The sequence below is a fragment of the Heterodontus francisci genome, chromosome 29, assembly GCF_036365525.1.
Source record: "Heterodontus francisci isolate sHetFra1 chromosome 29, sHetFra1.hap1, whole genome shotgun sequence".
In the NCBI taxonomy this organism is placed as follows: domain Eukaryota; kingdom Metazoa; phylum Chordata; class Chondrichthyes; order Heterodontiformes; family Heterodontidae; genus Heterodontus; species Heterodontus francisci.
Genome location: NC_090399.1, coordinates 21,562,877 through 21,580,693, shown reverse-complemented (window position 1 = coordinate 21,580,693; position 17,817 = coordinate 21,562,877). Strand labels below are relative to the sequence as shown.

The window sequence follows — 17,817 nt, the reverse complement described above, 5'->3', positions numbered from 1 at the left end:
AGAGAACAAATAATGCTGCCAAATTAGCATTGTTCACAAAAAATAAAAACATTTTAAAGCTAATAAAGAAAACAAACTTCAACAATAAAATGTTGAAAATTTTTTTTTTAAAGTTGCAATATAAAGTCAAGCCTTTCACTGGAATAATACTTCCTTACATTCAGTAAGATTTCACTAGTTTTAAAAAAGGCAGGCTTCATTAAGCAGAACAAGTTTAGTACAAATCAAAAGCCTTTATGGCAGAGTTTTCTGAGACCTAGTGCGATCGTTAGTGGGTGGTTTATTGAAAAGTTAACAGCTTATATGTATCTCTGAGATACAAAGAACATAAAACAAACCACAGAGGGTAGCACAGGAGGAGTGACCAAAAGCCTGGTCAGATGTGCACTGGAAGGAAGGTCTTAAAGGAGCAGTGCAGGGATTTTAGAAAATTTCAGAGCATTGGGCCAGAGCCGCTGAAGTTATTCCCGCCAATAGTGAAACGGTCAGGGATTTGGGGATGGGGGTGGGGAAGGTTTGCAGGGAAGGGGAGACTAATGCACCAGGCCAGAATCAGAGAAGTGGAGGGCTGGAATTTATAAGCCCGCTTCAAAAATTATGGTTCGCCCGCGCGGACCACGTGTTGCGGAGCCGTCGCGACATTGAGCGTGGTGGCTTATTTAAATGGCCGAGGTGGACTGCCCACCACCCCCCCCCCCCTTCCCCCACGATAGTCCGTCCCCAGCAACAGCATCAGACACCACTGCACGTATGCCAACACCGTTTTTAAAGGGCTTTGAGTCTTACCGTGCCATTTAAATCTTTGAAAGGGATAGGGAGTCAAAATAAATTTGGCAAAATCAAATAAATGTTTTCAGCCCCTCTTCCACCCCCCAATAACCATATAATTCATTCCTTGTCCTCTCCCCCCAACCCCGAAATACTTACCTTGTGCACGTGAACTTGCCCGCCACCCAAAATTCATACGCAATGCAATTTACCCATTCCAACCATCCCCCACATCAAGTGGAAGAGTTTGACCCCACTCCCCCACTCCAGCACTGAAATACTTACCTGTTCAGTCCTTCCCACCAGTGTTACGCCTCCGGCCACCAGCAACAATATTGGAGTGGAATAGACTACGGAAGCAGGTAAGTCAATAATTCCTTAATTTGCATTTTTTTTTTTAAATAAGTAAATTTGGCTCCCAACACTGAGCCACCACGAGCTCTTGCAACCTCCAGCAATATGGGGGCCGAGCCTTCCAGGCATGAGGATGCGTGGTGGGCCTCTCCCACAGGCATTTTCTGGCCCGCCACGACCCTGACGGCGGGGGTGCTGGAAAGTCCAGCCCTGAGAGTCTGGAGGAATGGCAGGCACCTATAGTGTTGAAGGTTAGACAGAGATAGAAGAGGGCCCTCGTGGGATTTAGACACAAGGAGGTAGAAAATTGTCTCAGCCTGTGCCGTAAAATTGGCAGTAATCGGATCAGCTTCCAATTCTACTCAGCGCCTGATATTTAATCCTATTGATTGCATTGGAACGGACATAGAAAATAGGAGCAGGAGTAGGCCATTCGGCCCTTCGACCCTGCTCCGCCATTCATTATGATCATGGCTGATCATCCAACTCAGTAGCCTGTTCCCACTTTCGCCCCGTACCCTTTGATCCCTTTAGACCCAAGAGCTATATCTAACTCCTTCTTGAAAACATACAGTGCTTTGGCCTCAGCTGCTTTCTGTGGAAGCGAATTCCACAGGCTCACCACTCTCTGGGTGAAGAAATTTCTCCTGATCTCAGTCCTGAAAGGTTTACCCTGTATCCTTAGACTATGACCTCTGGTTCTGGACTCCCCCACCATCGGGAACATCCTTCCTGCATCTACCCTGTCAAGTCCTGGTAGAATTTTAAAGGTTTCTATGAGACCACCACCCCCCCTCACTCTTCTGAACTCCAGTGAATATAATCCTAATCCACTCAATCTCTCCTCATACATCAGTCCCGCCATCCCAGGAATCAGTCTGGTAAACCTTCGCTGCACTCCCTCTATAGCAAGAACATCCTTCCTCAGATAGGGAGACCAAAACTGCACACAATATTCCAGGTGTGGCCTCACCAAGGCCCTGTATAATTGCAGCAAGACATCCCTGCTCCTGTACTCAAATCCTCTCACGATGAAGGCCAACATACCATTTGCCTTCTTTACTGCCTGTTGCACCTGCATGTTTACCTTCAGCGACTAGTGTATGAGAACACTCAGGTCTCGCTGCATATTCCCCTCTCTCAATTTATAGCCATTCAGATAATAATCTGCCTTCCTGTTTTTGCTACCAAAGTGGATAACTTCACATTTATCCACATTATACTGCATCTGCCCTGCATTAGCCCACTCACTCAACTTGTCCAAATCACCCTGAAGCCTCTCTGCATCCTCCTCACAACTCACCCTCCCACTCAGTTTTGTGTCATCTGCAAATTTGGAGATATTACATTTAGCTCCCTCATCTAAATCATTAATATATATTGTGAACAGCTGGGGTCCGAGCACCGACCCCTGCGGTACCCCACTAGTCACTGCCTGCCATTTGGAAAAAGACCCATTTATCCCTCCTCTTTGTTTCCTGTCTGCCAACCAATTTTTTATCCATCGCAATACACTACCCCCAATCCCATGTGCTTTAATTTGACACACTAATCTCTTATGTGCGACTTTGTTGAAAGCCTTCGAAAGTTCAAATAAACCACATCCACTGGCTCCCCCTCATCAACTCTACTAGTTACATCCTCGAAGAATTCTAGTAGATTTGTCAAGCATGATTTCCCTTTTGTAAATCCATGCTGACTCTGTCCGATTCTACCACTGTTCTCTAAGTGCTCTGCTATAAAATCATTGATTTTCCCCACTACCGACATCAGGCTGACTGGTCTATAATTCCCTGCTTTCTCCCTACCTCCCTTTTTAAATAGTGGGGTTACATTAGCTACCCTCCAATCTGTCGGAACTGTTAGAGTCTATAGAATCTTGGAAGATGACCACCAATGCATACACTATTTCTCGGGCCACTTCCTTAAGTACTCTGACTATTAGGTTCTGTGTATAACAGGCAGCTGATCTGAAGGCATCACCCGAGACAAATTTCTACCACAAGGAATTTAATATTTGAGACTGGGGAATTTCGGATTTGAGGACATGTTTTTTGCAGAGTTGCGGGGAAATGGGGAGAGGGGTGAGGTGATGCTTGTGGCTTGGAAACGACAGAGCCAGAGCAGTGAGAACCATTTATAATGTCACCTGGGGGCCAGGAAAGGATGTCGGATGGTCAGTAGCTTAACTGAAATGAGGTGCAGGAAGCAAATCTCATGGATAAGATGAGCTTGGAGAGGGTGTGGCGGAAGATGTCAAAGTGCCAGGTTCGGACAACTTGGGGAGTTGTTGGCTTAAGCGAGGGAAGCAAAAGAAGCAGCTGAACAGATGGAGTCAAACTTGGTAGCAAAGGAATCCATGAGCTGCTTGAATCTGCCGTTGGAAATGAGCGTATGGGGTGGAGGGGGAAAGGTATGGAGGGGGAAAAGCATTTAAGCAGACTGGTGCGGGAAGAAAATTGGAACCTGGGGTTACATATACCCACCAGGATGATCCTCAAATAATGGGCAGTGTAATCAGGAGAGTGAGGTATGGTAGGGCTCGATGTGGAGCAGCCAGATAAAATTATACAGCACAGAGAAGGAGGCCATTCAGCCCATTCTGCCCATGCTGGATCTTTCTTAGAACCACCCAATTAGTCCCACTCGCCTGCTCTTTGCCCACAGCACCTTAAATTTTTACCATTCAAGTATTTAACCAATTCCCATTTGAAAATTGAGAGTGATTAAAAATAAGAGAATTGAAATTCCTGTTAATGTCATGAAGCTGTTGTCGATTGGCTGTTAGATGATACATTCAAACAAGACACACTGGGATCATGTGGCACAACTAAAAGGGCAGGGAATTCTCTCAGTATCCTGGATAACATCCCTCCCTCAACCAACACCACGAATAACACATCCAGTGGTCAAGCATCTCGTTGTGGAATTTGTGGGATGAAGTCTGGTGTTTCTAGTAAAGATGTTAACATATTGGGTCTGATTTTACTGTGAAAGTAACGGTGAGTCTAACACCCAATCTGACGGCAGCTTCCAGTGAATACAGATGCACGATCAATGTGGAAATGTGGACGTTGATGTCCAAGATGCATCACTGCTTCATTGTCGTCGTCATTGGCTGAGAGTCGATTTGAGGATGACGTCTACGCAAGGTCGTTAGTTTCTGCCATCGGTCTCCAGGTGACTGAACAGGCTGATTCTCTACCCGCACATCTTTGGACACATGGGGCAGGATGTCCCACAAGGTAGTGGGATCTGGAGTGTAGGATTTGCTTCCTTTTCTTTCCTTCTCTGCCTTATCATTAAGATGTTTAGACTCAAAGCATGATGCAGTTTGATCTCATTGTCTGGCTCCCCATTCCAATGTATTGAACAACGTGAAGTTCCTGTACTGATGTTGTAGATACGGACTAAACGCTCCACCAAATGTTAAGTCAAGTCATTCCAGTTTAAGTATCCTTTTAATGATGTGGTAAGTCTTAATTATGGATAAACAACCTCTCCAGCATGGAAAATTAACTTTTACAAGTCTGAATCCATTCCTTCAGGTTTAATTATTGTTGGAGATTTTAAAAACGGTAAATATTTTTCTTTTTTCTTTCTGCCTCTTTTATCACTCACCCTTTTAATCCAATTATTCTTGCCCTCTCCTGGTTTGGTTTTCTGTACAGGAATTGACACTGAATCCACTATTCCAACTTACGTCTCCTGGTTCAGACAGACGATTCTTCAATCTGATTGGGTCAGTCTGTTCTCACAGATCATTCATGCTCTCTGGAGGGTGATGCATCGTTTGGATGTCCCATTGACAGCAGTCCATCGCACAAAACCCCGTCGAATGTCAATGGGAAAGTACAGGTCTAACAAACAACCGGCTCCATTCATTTGCCACTCTCAGCAAAATCCAGCCCAATTAGATTAGAGATACAGCACTGAAACAGGCCCTTCGGCCCACCGAGTCTGTGCCGACCAGCAACCACCCATTTATACTAATCCTACACTAATCCCATATTACTACCAAACATCCCCATCTGTCCCTATATTTCCCTACTACCTACCTATACTAGTGACAATTTATAATGGCCAATTTACCTACCAACCTGCAAGTCTTTTGGCTTGTGGGAGGAAACCGGAGCACCCGGAGAAAACCCACGCAGACACAGGGAGAACTTGCAAACTCCACACAGGCAGTGCCCAGAATTGAACCCGGGTCCCTGGAGCTGTGAGGCTGCAGTGCTAACCACTGCGCCACTGTGCCGCCCAATGTTAAGGGAATGCAGCAATCCCACTTCAAGGAGGAGTTACCTGGCAGAGCTCACAGTCTGATGAGGCTGTAGCTAATACCAGGGGTTTGTGATATCAAACTTGGTGTTTCGACAGTGAATATGGTCTGAAATCAGGCAGAAAGCCTGTAATAATGAAGTCTTTCAAATGACAGAATCCAGTCAGTCTATAGCTGAGAAATAGTGAAGTCAATTCCAAAATACCTTTTTGGAGGACAAAGCTTCTTGCTGGTAGTGACAAGTCAGAAAATGACCCCTGTTGTGCCCATTCTAAGTGGGCGGAGAAGATTCAGGTTCAGGCTCCTGATCTGGTCTGATACCATTCAGTTCCAGCCGTTCGCCATTAACCTAAAATATATGAAATGTGTTGGTTCTATGCAATGTCCAAACATTGACACACAAACACTGGAAACATAGAGATAGGATAGAGAGACAGAGAGACGCAGAGAGAAAGAGACACGGAGTCATGAAATGGACAAAACAAATGCAAATAGAGAAAATCAAACCAGAAAATAATGTGCCAAATCAGGTACAAACTGGGAGAAATTGTCCTAATTATATAAAAAGTTCATAAATGAAATGGCTGATATGTCAAGACAGTTGAGTGATGAAGCAATAATAGGAACTGGACAGCAAATGAAATCCATCAAATATCATGCAGGCTAACAAAAATTACCGCAGAGGTCAAGGTTACTTTTAGTAGCTGTGTGTGTGTGTGCCAATGACATTATAAACACAGACGGATATATTCCCTCTATACAGTGTGCCAGTAACATTATAAACAGAGTGGGAAGATTCCCTCTATTCTGTGTGCCGGTAACATTATAAACACAGTGGGAAGATTCCCTCTATTCTGTGTGCCAGTAACATCATACACACAGTGGGAAGATTCCCTCTGGTCTGCGTGTGTGTGTGTCAGTAACATTATAAACACAGTGGGAAGATTCCCTCTGGTCTGCGTGTGTGTGTGTCAGTAACATTATACACACAGTGGGAAGATTCCCTCTGGTCTGCGTGGATGTGTGTCAGTAACATTATAAACACAGTGGGAAGATTCCCTCTATTCTGTGTGCCAGTAACATTATACACACAGTGGGAAGATTCCCTCTGGTCTGCGTGTGTGTGTGTCAGTAACATTATAAACACAGTGGGAAGATTCTCTCTGGTCTGCGTGGATGTGTGTCAGTAACATTATAAACACAGTGGGAAGATTCCCTCTATTCTGTGTGCCAGTAACATTATACACACAGTGGGAAGATTCCCTCTGGTCTGTGTGTGTGTGTCAGTAACATTATAAACACAGTGGGAAGATTCCCTCTGGTCTGTGTGTGTCGGTAACATTATAAACACAGTGGGAAGATTCCCTCTATTCTGTGTGTCAGTAACATTAGAAACACAGGGCAAAGATTCCCTCTGTTCTGTGTGTGTCAGTGACATTATAAACACAGGGCAAAGATTCCCTATGGTCTGTGTGTGTCAGTGACATTATAAACACAGGGGGAAGATTCCCTCTATTCTGTGTGTCAGTAACATTAGAAACACAGTGGGAAGATTCCCTCTATTCTGTGTGTCAGTAACATTATAAACACATTGGGAAGATTCCCTCTATTGTGTGTGTGTGTGTGTGTGTGTGTGTGTGTGTGTGTGTGTGTGTGTGTGTGTGTGTGTGTGTGTGTGTGTGTGTGTGTGTGTGTGTGTGTGTGTGTGTGTGTGTGTGTGTGTGTGTGTGTGTGTGTGTGTCAGTAACATGATAAACACAGGGCGAAGATTCCCTCTATTCTGTGTGTCAGTAACATTAGAAACACGGGGGAAGATTCCCTCTATTCTGTGTGTCAGTAACATTAGAAACACAGGGGGAAGATTCCCTCTATTCTGTGTGTCAGTGACATTATAAACACAGGGCGAAGATTCCCTCTATACTGTGTGTCAGTAACATTATAAACACAGTGGGAAGATTCCCTCTATTCTGTGTGTCAGTAACATTAGAAACACATTGGGAAGATTCCCTCTATTCTGCGTGTGTCAGTGACATTATAAACACAGGGCGAAGATTCCCTCTATTCTGTGTGTCAGTAACATAAGAAACACAGTGGGAAGATTCCCTCTATTCTGTGTGTCAGTAACATTATAAACACAGTGGGAAGATTCCCTCTATTCTGTGTGTCAGTAACATTAGAAACACAGGGGGAAGATTCCCTCTATTCTGTGAGCCAGTAACATTATAAACACAGTGGGAAGATTCCCTCTATTCTGTGTGTCAGTAACATTAGAAACACAGGGGGAAGATTCCCTCTATTCTGCGTGTGTCAGTGACATTATAAACACAGTGGGAAGATTCCCTCTATTCTGTGTGTCAGTAACATAAGAAACACAGTGGGAAGATTCCCTCTATTCTGTGTGTCAGTAACATTATAAACACAGTGGGAAGATTCCCTCTATTCTGTGTGTCAGTAACATTAGAAACACAGGGGGAAGATTCCCTCTATTCTGTGAGCCAGTAACATTATAAACACAGTGTGAAGATTCCCTCTATTATGTGTGTCAGTAACATTAGAAACACAGGGGGAAGATTCCCTCTATTCTGTGTCTGTCAGTGACATAATAAACATAGTGGGAAGATTCCCTCTGGTCTGTGTGTGTCTGTGTGTGTCTGAATAACATTATAAACACATTGGGAAGATTCCCTCTATTCTGTGTGTCAGTAACATTATAAACACATTGGGAAGATTCCCTCTATTCTGTGTGTGTGTGTGTCAGTGGCATGAAGAGAGCTCTTGGGTCAACCATCAAGAAGATCACCCCCCTCAAATCTAAATCGGGGGACATAATCACTGACCAACGCAAACAGATGGACCGCTGGGTTGAGCACTACCTAGAACTGTACTCCAGGGAGAATGCTGTCACTGAGACTGCCCTCAATGCAGCCCAGTCTCTGCCAGTCATGGATGAGCTGGACATACAGCCAACCAAATCGGAACTCAGTGATGCCATTGATTCCCTAGCCAGCGGAAAAGCCCCTGGGAAGGACAGCATTACCCCTGAAATAATCAAGAGTGCCAAGCCTGCTATACTCTCAGCACTACATGAACTGCTATGCCTGTGCTGGGACGAGGGAGCAGTACCCCAGGACATGCGCGATGCCAACATCATCACCCTCTATAAAAACAAAGGTGACCGCGGTGACTGCAACAACTACCGTGGAATCTCCCTGCTCAGCATAGTGGGGAAAGTCTTTGCTCGAGTCGCTCTGAACAGGCTCCAGAAGCTGGCCGAGCGCGTCTACCCTGAGGCACAGTGTGGCTTTCGTGCAGAGAGATCGACTATTGACATGCTGTTCTCCCTTCGTCAGATACAGGAGAAATGCCGTGAACAGCAGATGCCCCTCTACATTGCTTTCATTGATCTCACCAAAGCCTTTGACCTCGTCAGCAGACGTGGTCTCTTCAGACTACTAGAAAAGATCGGATGTCCACCAAAGCTACTAAGTATCATCACCTCATTCCATGACAATATGAAAGGCACAATTCAACATGGTGGCTCCTCATCAGAGCCCTTTCCTATCCTGAGTGGTGTGAAACAGGGCTGTGTTCTCGCACCCACACTTTTTGGGATTTTCTTCTCCCTGCTGCTTTCACATGCGTTCAAATCCTCTGAAGAAGGAATTTTCCTCCACACAAGATCAGGGGGCAGGTTGTTCAACCTTGCCCGTCTAAGAGCGAAGTCCAAAGTACGGAAAGTCCTCATCAGAGAACTCCTCTTTGCTGACGATGCTGCTTTAACATCTCACACTGAAGAATGCCTGCAGAGTCTCATCGACAGGTTTGCGTCTGCCTGCAATGAATTTGGCCTAACCATCAGCCTCAAGAAAACGAACATCATGGGGCAGGATGTCAGAAATGCTCCATCCATCAATATTGGCGACCACGCTCTGGAAGTGGTTCAAGAGTTCACCTACCTAGGCTCAACTATCACCAGTAACCTGTCTCTAGATGCAGAAATCAACAAGCGCATGGGTAAGGCTTCCACTGCTATGTCCAGACTGGCCAAGAGAGTGTGGGAAAATGGCGCACTGACACGGAACACAAAAGTCCGAGTGTATCAGGCCTGTGTCCTCAGTACCTTGCTCTACGGCAGCGAGGCCTGGACAACGTATGCCAGCCAAGAGCGACGTCTCAATTCATTCCATCTTCGCTGCCTTCGGAGAATACTTGGCATCAGGTGGCAGGACTATATCTCCAACACAGAAGTCCTTGAAGCGGCCAACACCCCCAGCTTATACACACTACTGAGTCAGCGGCGCTTGAGATGGCTTGGCCATGTGAGCCGCATGGAAGATGGCAGGATCCCCAAAGACACATTGTACAGCGAGCTCGCCACTGGTATCAGACCCACCGGCCGTCCATGTCTCCGTTATAAAGACGTCTGCAAACGCGACATGAAATCGTGTGACATTGATCACAAGTCGTGGGAGTCAGTTGCCAGCATTCGCCAGAGCTGGCGGGCAGCCATAAAGACAGGGCTAAATTGTGGCGAGTCGAAGAGACTTAGTAGTTGGCAGGAAAAAAGACAGAGGCGCAAGGGGAGAGCCAACTGTGCAACAGCCCCAACAAACAAATTTCTCTGCAGCACCTGTGGAAGAGCCTGTCACTCCAGAATTGGCCTTCATAGCCACTCCAGGCGCTGCTTCACAAACCACTGACCACCTCCAGGCGCGTATCCATTGTCTCTCGAGATAAGGAGGCCCAAAAGAAAGTGTGTCAGTAACATTACAAACACAGTGGGAAGATTCCCTCTATTCTGTGTGTGTCAGTGACATTATAAACACATTGGGAAGATTCCCTCTATTCTGTGTGTGTGTGTGTGTGTCAGTAACATTATAAACACAGGGCGAAGATTCCCTCTATTCTGTGTGTCAGTAACATTAGAAACACAGGGGGAAGATTCCCTCTATTCTGTGTGTCGGTAACATTATAAACACAGTGGGAAGATTCCCTCTATTCTGTGTGTGTCAGTGACATTATGAACACAGGGCGAAGATTCCCTATGGTCTGTGTGTGTGTGTGTGTCAGTAACATTAGAAACACAGTGGGAAGATTCCCTCTATTCTGTGTGTCAGTAACATTAGAAACACAGGGGGAAGATTCCCTCTATTCTGTGTCTGTCAGTGACATAATAAACATCGTGGGAAGATTCCCTCTGGTCTGTGTGTCTGTGTGTGTGTCAGTAACATTATAAACACAGTGGGAAGATACCCTCTGGTCTGTGTGTCAGTAACATTATAAACACAGTGGGAAGATTCCCTCTGGTCTGTGTGTCAGTAACATTATAAACACAGTGGGAAGATTCCCTCTTTTATGTGTATCAGGTACATTATAAACACAGTGGGAAGATTCCCTCTATTATGTTTGTCATTGACTTAACATACCATATTAAACCAATCACAGTACAATGTTCAAAGCACTGTAAAAATGTCCATTATTAATACAATACCTGTTGTGCTTGTTGATTTCTGGCATCACTGTTTCTTTCGTCATTTCTCCCTATAATGATTGAAAAGATTTGTTATAAATTCCAGACACTTGATATCACTTATTATTTGAGGTTGAATCTGTCTCGCTACCAGTTCCTTTATCAGTTACAATGGCCTCTGATTTGCTTGATTATTTTTGCTTCATTTCTGTCTGGTTTCCCCACAGTTGTGTTTGAACAGTGAATGCTGATGGTATCTCTGGTTAACTGAATTGGAGAAGGTGGGAAAGGACTGGACCATCAATGGGGAAAGTTGCTTACTCGTGTAATCTGACAAATCACCTCTGGGAGAATTTTCATCCGGTGCACGTCAGGAAGTTGTGATTTTTGCTGGATAGTAATTCCTGGCCTCGGAGAACACAGAGTCTGGATACAGACACCCAACATGCATTGGGAGTGAGAACTTAAAATCTGCCCTCTCTTTACATAGCTGCTCCCACAGTACGAGGCTCTCTGGGAGAAAATCTGTTCTGTCATTTTGATTCATGGGAGTTATGTTCTAAATCTGTTGCCTTACCAGAGACTCATATTTCACTTTCCAGCATGTGCTATACACGGTTTTACAAACATTTAAAATGAATGGGTGGGCAATCGAACAGGATTTCATTTCCCAACTTCTGATATCTGTCCCCAGTGGGTGAGGCTCCCCTTCCTCCCGACCACCCTGCCTCAGAGAGACCATGGAAACTTTCACTTTGTGTGTGTGTTTGTTGTCACAAGAGGGGCTACAAATGGAAAATGTGCTTCAGCTTCTTTTAATCTCATCCTCTCTGAATCCTACATCCCGACCACCTTCCCATTGCAGCATCCAGCTGTTTCTTACATGAATCCAGGGTCTTGTCCTGGTCCATCCATCCCTTCCTGGTAATGGTTCCAGCTCTTGATCAAACCTATGGATGAAATACTTCCTGATATCTCTTCTAAATTGTCCCTTCACAACCCATTCCCTACATCTTCAAGGATTGTTACAGGATCACTGTCTGTGGGAACATAGGATTTTGTCAATGAAAAAGACCAAAGTCCCTCTAATTCACTTTCTGCCAGGCTGGTCATCCCATGATACGATGATAATGGAGTTGTTAAATAATCACAACATTCACTCTCTACCAATTAGTCTACAACAGATGCAGAGATGACAGGAGGAAAGTCCCAGTGGGAAAGGCTTTGGGAACCAGTTAAATATCTCATTCACTTCCATCAGGTCCCCTCTGTGACATTTCTTCTTCAGGTTCCGCTCACTGAAATTGCTGCACTCAAACCAGCCCCAAGCCAGTCCAAACTTTTGGCCCCTATCTTACATACAATGAAATTGTGTGTATGTGAAGGGACAGAACAGGTAGTATACCCATGAGATTTCTTTGTAACTGCTCCACTTTAAAGGTTAAAGTGTTTGTGAGACTCACTGGTTAAAGTTTTCACGATAACTGAATTCCTTAGAAAGTAACCAGATTGTTAAATGTTTGGATGGATTTGATACTTACAGCACCATATCACAAAGAAGATGGAAAAGACTGTAATGCAGACGACCAATAATGGGATCAGTATGCTCCAGGTTAAAATGGTGACATCACAACCTTGATCTGAAAATGTATAACAGTGAACTCACTGAGTTAATTCACATTGAGTATCTCCATATACAACTTGTATTTATGCAGCAGCTTTAACATAATAAAAACGGCCCAAGGCACAAATTCTCTAGGGCGGCACAGTGGTTAGCACCGCAGCCTCACAGCTCTAGAAACCCGGGTTCAGTTCTGGGTACTGCCTGTGCAGAGTTTTCAAATTCTCTGTGACTGCGTGGGTTTCCACCGGGTGCTCCAGTTTCCTCCCACAGCCAAAGACTTGCAGTTGATAGGTAAATTGGCCATTGTAAATTGTCCCTAGTGTATGTTGGTGGTAGGAGAATGGTGGGGATGTGGTAGGGAATATGGGGTTAATGTAGGATTAATATAAATGGGCGGTTGTTGGTCGGCAGAAACTCGGTGGGATGAAGGGCCTGTTTCAGTGCTGTATCCCTAAATAGATAAAATAAAACAGGAGTGATAGCAAATAAAATTTGACATTTAGCTACATAAGGAAATATTAGGACAGGTGACAAAAAGCTTGGTCAAAGAGGATGACTTTAAGGAGCACCTTAAATAGGAGGAGTGGGGGGGTGGAAGGAGAGACATCTAGAGATAGAGACACAAACAGGTTTAAAGGGAGAAGTCCAGAGCTTAGGGTCTGGAAAGCTGAAGGTATGGCAGCCAGTGGTGAAGTGTCAGAAGCCAGAATTGTACATATAACATGTATATAAAGACCTTAGGAGAGATTCTCCTCTTCAGCTGGGTCTGGTAGACCTGATCACCACTAGCTGCTCAATTTAAGCTGGACAAAACCACAATCAGCTTGTTCTTCAGTTCACGATAATTGACTCTGGCCAAGCTCTTACTCCAACACTGAAGAGGAAAATCTGCCTCTTTATCTTTGATCAGAGATAGTTCTTTTACCAATCCTTTTGATCTCAATAACTGTCAGTCTCTGAGTCAGAAGGTTGTGGGTTTAAGCCCCACTCCAGGGATGTGAGTTCAAAATCTAGTCTGATGCTCTGGGGCAGCACTGAGGGATTGCTGAGTCTTTAGAAGGAGGTGTAAACCAACTCCCTCTCTGTCCTCTCAGGTTGGCATGAAAGATCCCAAAAAATGAATATGAAAGAGTATAGGGATCAAGCAGGAGAATGAGATCAAACTAGGTGGACCAAACTACTGATGCAAACTTGATGGGGCCAAATGACCAGATTCTGTGCGGGGAGATTCTGTGATCAGAAAATAAATAGTAACAAGTCGGGAATTTGTCCTATTTTTGCTCATTCATCCAGACAATAGACCCACATTCCCACATCAGTCTATCTAACTGACTCCTGGCTGAGTGTGAGATGCCTTTTTCCACTGTTCTGTCTTTTAAAGACCATTCCAGGAACCAATTACTGTTCACGTGAAGAATGCTTCCTGATATCTATATAAAACCTTCCTGTCGCTAGTTTTAACCAAGCCCCTTCATCTGTTAGCCTGACATAGGTTGAAGTTCTGTCCCAGATTAACCCATTCTCACTCAAGTCCTCATAAAAAGGGGGTGATTTTAGTTTAACTCCTGATGGGAAACCCATGGGATCAGGTGGAATGCCAGATTCACAACCCGCCCAATTTTGCTGTTCAGTGATTTTAATGAGGGTTGGATTAAAATTGTCCGTTCAGGGTATCATGGAATGGTCAGAGTGAGTGAGAATCTAGCCAACCTCACCCTCCCTGATCTGGTTTGGGAGGGGAGGGGGGAGAAACTGAAGTCAATTGTAGCCTCCCTGCTACTGCCCCCTTGGAGATTTATTCATTCACCCGAATCAGGGTCTAATTCCTGGAGCCTTCCTGTTCTATATGGTTCAGCTATTCATGGAAGAAAGGTACTGACAACATTCAGATTACTCAGAAGTGAATTCAATTGGTTGAAATGTTATGAATTGTAATGAAGATCTGTCAATAAACTCACTGCTTTGCTGAATCTCTTCCGCTAGGATGACGATTGAGATGACCATCACAATAAAGGAACATATTAAGCTCAGTGAAGCTCGAAAACCTGTCAAGTGCAGATGATGCAATGATTTAGAAATTGCAGTTTCATTTTTAGGAATGGAAACTTTTTATGATAAGGAAATTACTTTTTACCCGTGTTTCCTCGGAGTCGCTCAATACACAGACAGCCCGAGTTCCAAACAGCGATGGCTGCAGTCACAGCCAAAGCCAGCAGGATGGCCACAAGACATAAAGTAACCACAGACAGAGGGCCAGCACCTGCACCAATGATCAAACATAGTGGTTGTTAATCTACACTGTATTTAATGGGAGATTAAACTAAGATGGTGCACTAATATTGTTGCCCAACACTGGCTTACATATTTTATATATTTGTTCTTGGGTTGCATTAGCGAGGCTGCATTTATTACCCATTCCTAATTATCTTGAGAAGGTGCTGATGGGCCTTCTATATGAACCACTGCTGTCCTTGTTCTAATGCAGCTCTCATTGTGGCATTGGATGGGGAATTCCAGGATACTAACTCAGCAACATTAAGCTGCCTCGAGATGTACATGCTGACGTTGTGATGTCATCATTACTAGGCGTGTACGTGCTGACATTGTGATGTCACTATTATTAGGCGTGTGCGTGCTGACATTGTGATGTCAGCAGTAAAAGGAATGTATGTGCTGACATTGTGATGTCACCATTAATAGGTGTTTCCATGCTGACATTATGATGTCACCGTTACTAGGCGTGTACGTGCTGACATTATGATGTCACCATTACTAGGCGAGTACAAGCTGACATTGTGATGTCACCGTTACTAGGCGTGTACGTGCTGACATTATGATGTCACCATTACTAGGCGAGTACATGCTGACATTGTGATGTCACTATTACTAGGCGTGTACATGCTGACATTGTGATGTCACCATTACTAGGTGTGTACGTGCTGCATTGTGATGTCACCATTACATGGCGTGTATGTGCTGACATTATGATGTCACTGTTACTGGGTATGTACATGCTGACATTGTGATCTAAACTACCTGACGGGAATTTAAAAGCCACAAGAATCGCTCTGCTGCTGAAGCCGTGCTTTTATCGGTCGTGGATGGAGCAGTGGCAGACACTAAGACCAACAAAACCACAGATTTATCTGCACCTGGCTGAGGGTTGTATAGCCCAGGACCACAGGTGCTGGTGGTCTCTATAAAGCAGCTTACTGTTATTGACTGAGCTGCTCATTCTGTTCCAATTACCCTGCAGAGTTCTGGCTCGCCTCATCTTAATGGATAATTTTCATACAAATAAAGAATATTTTATGTACATGTACCTTTAATCGCAATCCAGGAAGCAAGGGCAATGAAGATGGCAACAAAAGACAGAGTGTTACTGCTGAACAGACTCAGAAACAAAAGTTTGTCATGCCTCAGAGACGCTACAGAGAAATGAACAAGAATATTAACGCTGTTTGCAATCCACTGGAACCTACTTTACAACAGATCTCCATATGAGAAAATGAATTACACATACAGCAATGGACAGAGTGTAACGGGTAACAGCGATGGTCTCTGGGTTGGACAGGCTGCAAGCGATACTGGGCACCGCAGTCATGGGACAGACCAAACACTCATCAACAGACCACACGTTAGAGCAGTAGAGTGAAGGAGGTCTGTGAGCTCACTCACACCAGGAGTAAGTGGAGGCACCAAGGACAGTTCAAAACAATATACTGTGTAGTCGGAATTTCTCAAAAGCAAATTACATTCCAGAGCTGATTTTATAGTGTACACCACCAACAGGGCCCTTCTCCCTCAGGCCTTACATATCAGTAAATGGCGGGTACCCTGACAACACTTCCCCATATACATGACCAGTGGGTGGAACTCCCCTTTGGCAGTGTCCACTGTAATGTCAGCCCTGCTATGTCACTCGAATGATCCTGAGACATAAAACGTATCTTGTTGTGAACAATCTGAGCCCAGTGGCTACAGAACTGATGCTCAGCTACAGTATCCAAGTTATACTGTTTGACAGCGAAGCCTGTTCTGGCAGCCAGGACTAGGACAGAACTCTGTGTCAGAGGCTTTGAGCGTAGGTGTGCTCCTGGATGGAAGCTTTTAATTACTCTTGAGGGTGCAGGCTGGATTGTCCAAATGCTCACTAAGTAAAACATACACTTTGGATAAGGGTAGAGCATGTCCAGGAATTCCAATGCTAAGATAAAAGCAAAATACTGCAGATGCTGGAAATCTGAAATAAAAACAGAACATGCTGGAAATACTCAGCAGGTCTGTCAGCATCTGTGGAGAGAGAAACTGAGTTAATGCTTTAGGTCAGTGACCTCTACACTGGAGAAAGCAAACACAGATTGGGCGACCACTTTGTGAAACACCTCCGTTTAGTCCGCAAATGTGACCCTGAGTTTCCGGTCACATATCATTTTAATTCTCCACCTTGCTCTCACACTGACCTTTCTGTCCTCGGCCTCCTGCAGTTTTCCAATGAAGCTCAATGTAAGCTCGAGGAACAGCAGCTCATCTTTCAAATTGGTACTTTACAGCCTTCTGGACTCAGTCAGTTCAACAATTTCAGATCATAACCTCTGCCCCCATTTTGTTTGTTTTTTCTTCGCTGGTTTTGTTTTTTTCTCTGATTGTTGTTCCTTCTTTGTGCTTTCAGACAAAAGTTGTTCATGATTCTGCCATTCACACCTCCATCAGACAGATATTTTGTTTCTTTATTTGTCCCATTACCACTCCCTTTGTCTTTACACCATGAAACCTTTTGCCTTCCCAGCTCTGCAGAGGCAGGTTTGAAGGTGAGACCAGATGTGAAATCAGAGATGAGGGTGTTGGGTCAGCACCTTGAGGTGTTCCTGCCTCTGGGTGATCCTGATGGAGGCGGGGTCAATGAGGCACCAGGTACCCACCCAGAGGCAGCAGGTAGCCAATTAGTCCAACTAAATGCCCAATGGGGGGAGTGGTCAGAATCTTCCTGGCCTCGGAGTGGACCCTCACTGAGTGCGGAGCCCGGCAGCTCTGTGAAGGTAGTCTCCTGAGAGCAGGCAGAGGGGCCATTGGAGGTGGAAGCTTCATTCTTCAATGACAGAGCTGCGGGGATGAATGATTGTACCCATGGCCAACACCAATCCTCCGGAGGGATTTCCCCTCCATTCCGATGTCCCTACAGGCCTTGGGCCTCTTTATTTTCAGCATTTCATTCATGCTTCCGAGGGCACCTCCATCCTGAGGCACCCCTGCAGTCTCCTAACTGCCTCAGTAGTGCCCAGATCTCCTGGTGGGAATGGCCACAGCTGCAGGCCCTCT

General features: G+C 44.8%; 1 protein-coding gene across 1 annotated transcript in view; it reads right to left on the bottom strand.

Annotated features, from left to right (window-relative positions):
- Positions 1-785: 785 nt before the first annotated feature.
- LOC137345973 (uncharacterized) overlaps positions 786-17,817 on the bottom strand; it is a 44,727-nt gene continuing 27,695 nt past the window's right edge. The window contains exons 7-12 of the mRNA XM_068009236.1: positions 15,822-15,926; positions 14,633-14,758; positions 14,457-14,543; positions 12,416-12,514; positions 10,896-10,945; positions 786-5,753 (exon numbers count right to left, since the gene is read on the bottom strand). Of these exons, the coding sequence (XP_067865337.1) occupies positions 5,676-5,753; positions 10,896-10,945; positions 12,416-12,514; positions 14,457-14,543; positions 14,633-14,758; positions 15,822-15,926 (545 nt within the window). The 3' untranslated portion in view covers positions 786-5,675. The remainder of the gene's footprint in view (positions 5,754-10,895; positions 10,946-12,415; positions 12,515-14,456; positions 14,544-14,632; positions 14,759-15,821; positions 15,927-17,817) is intronic.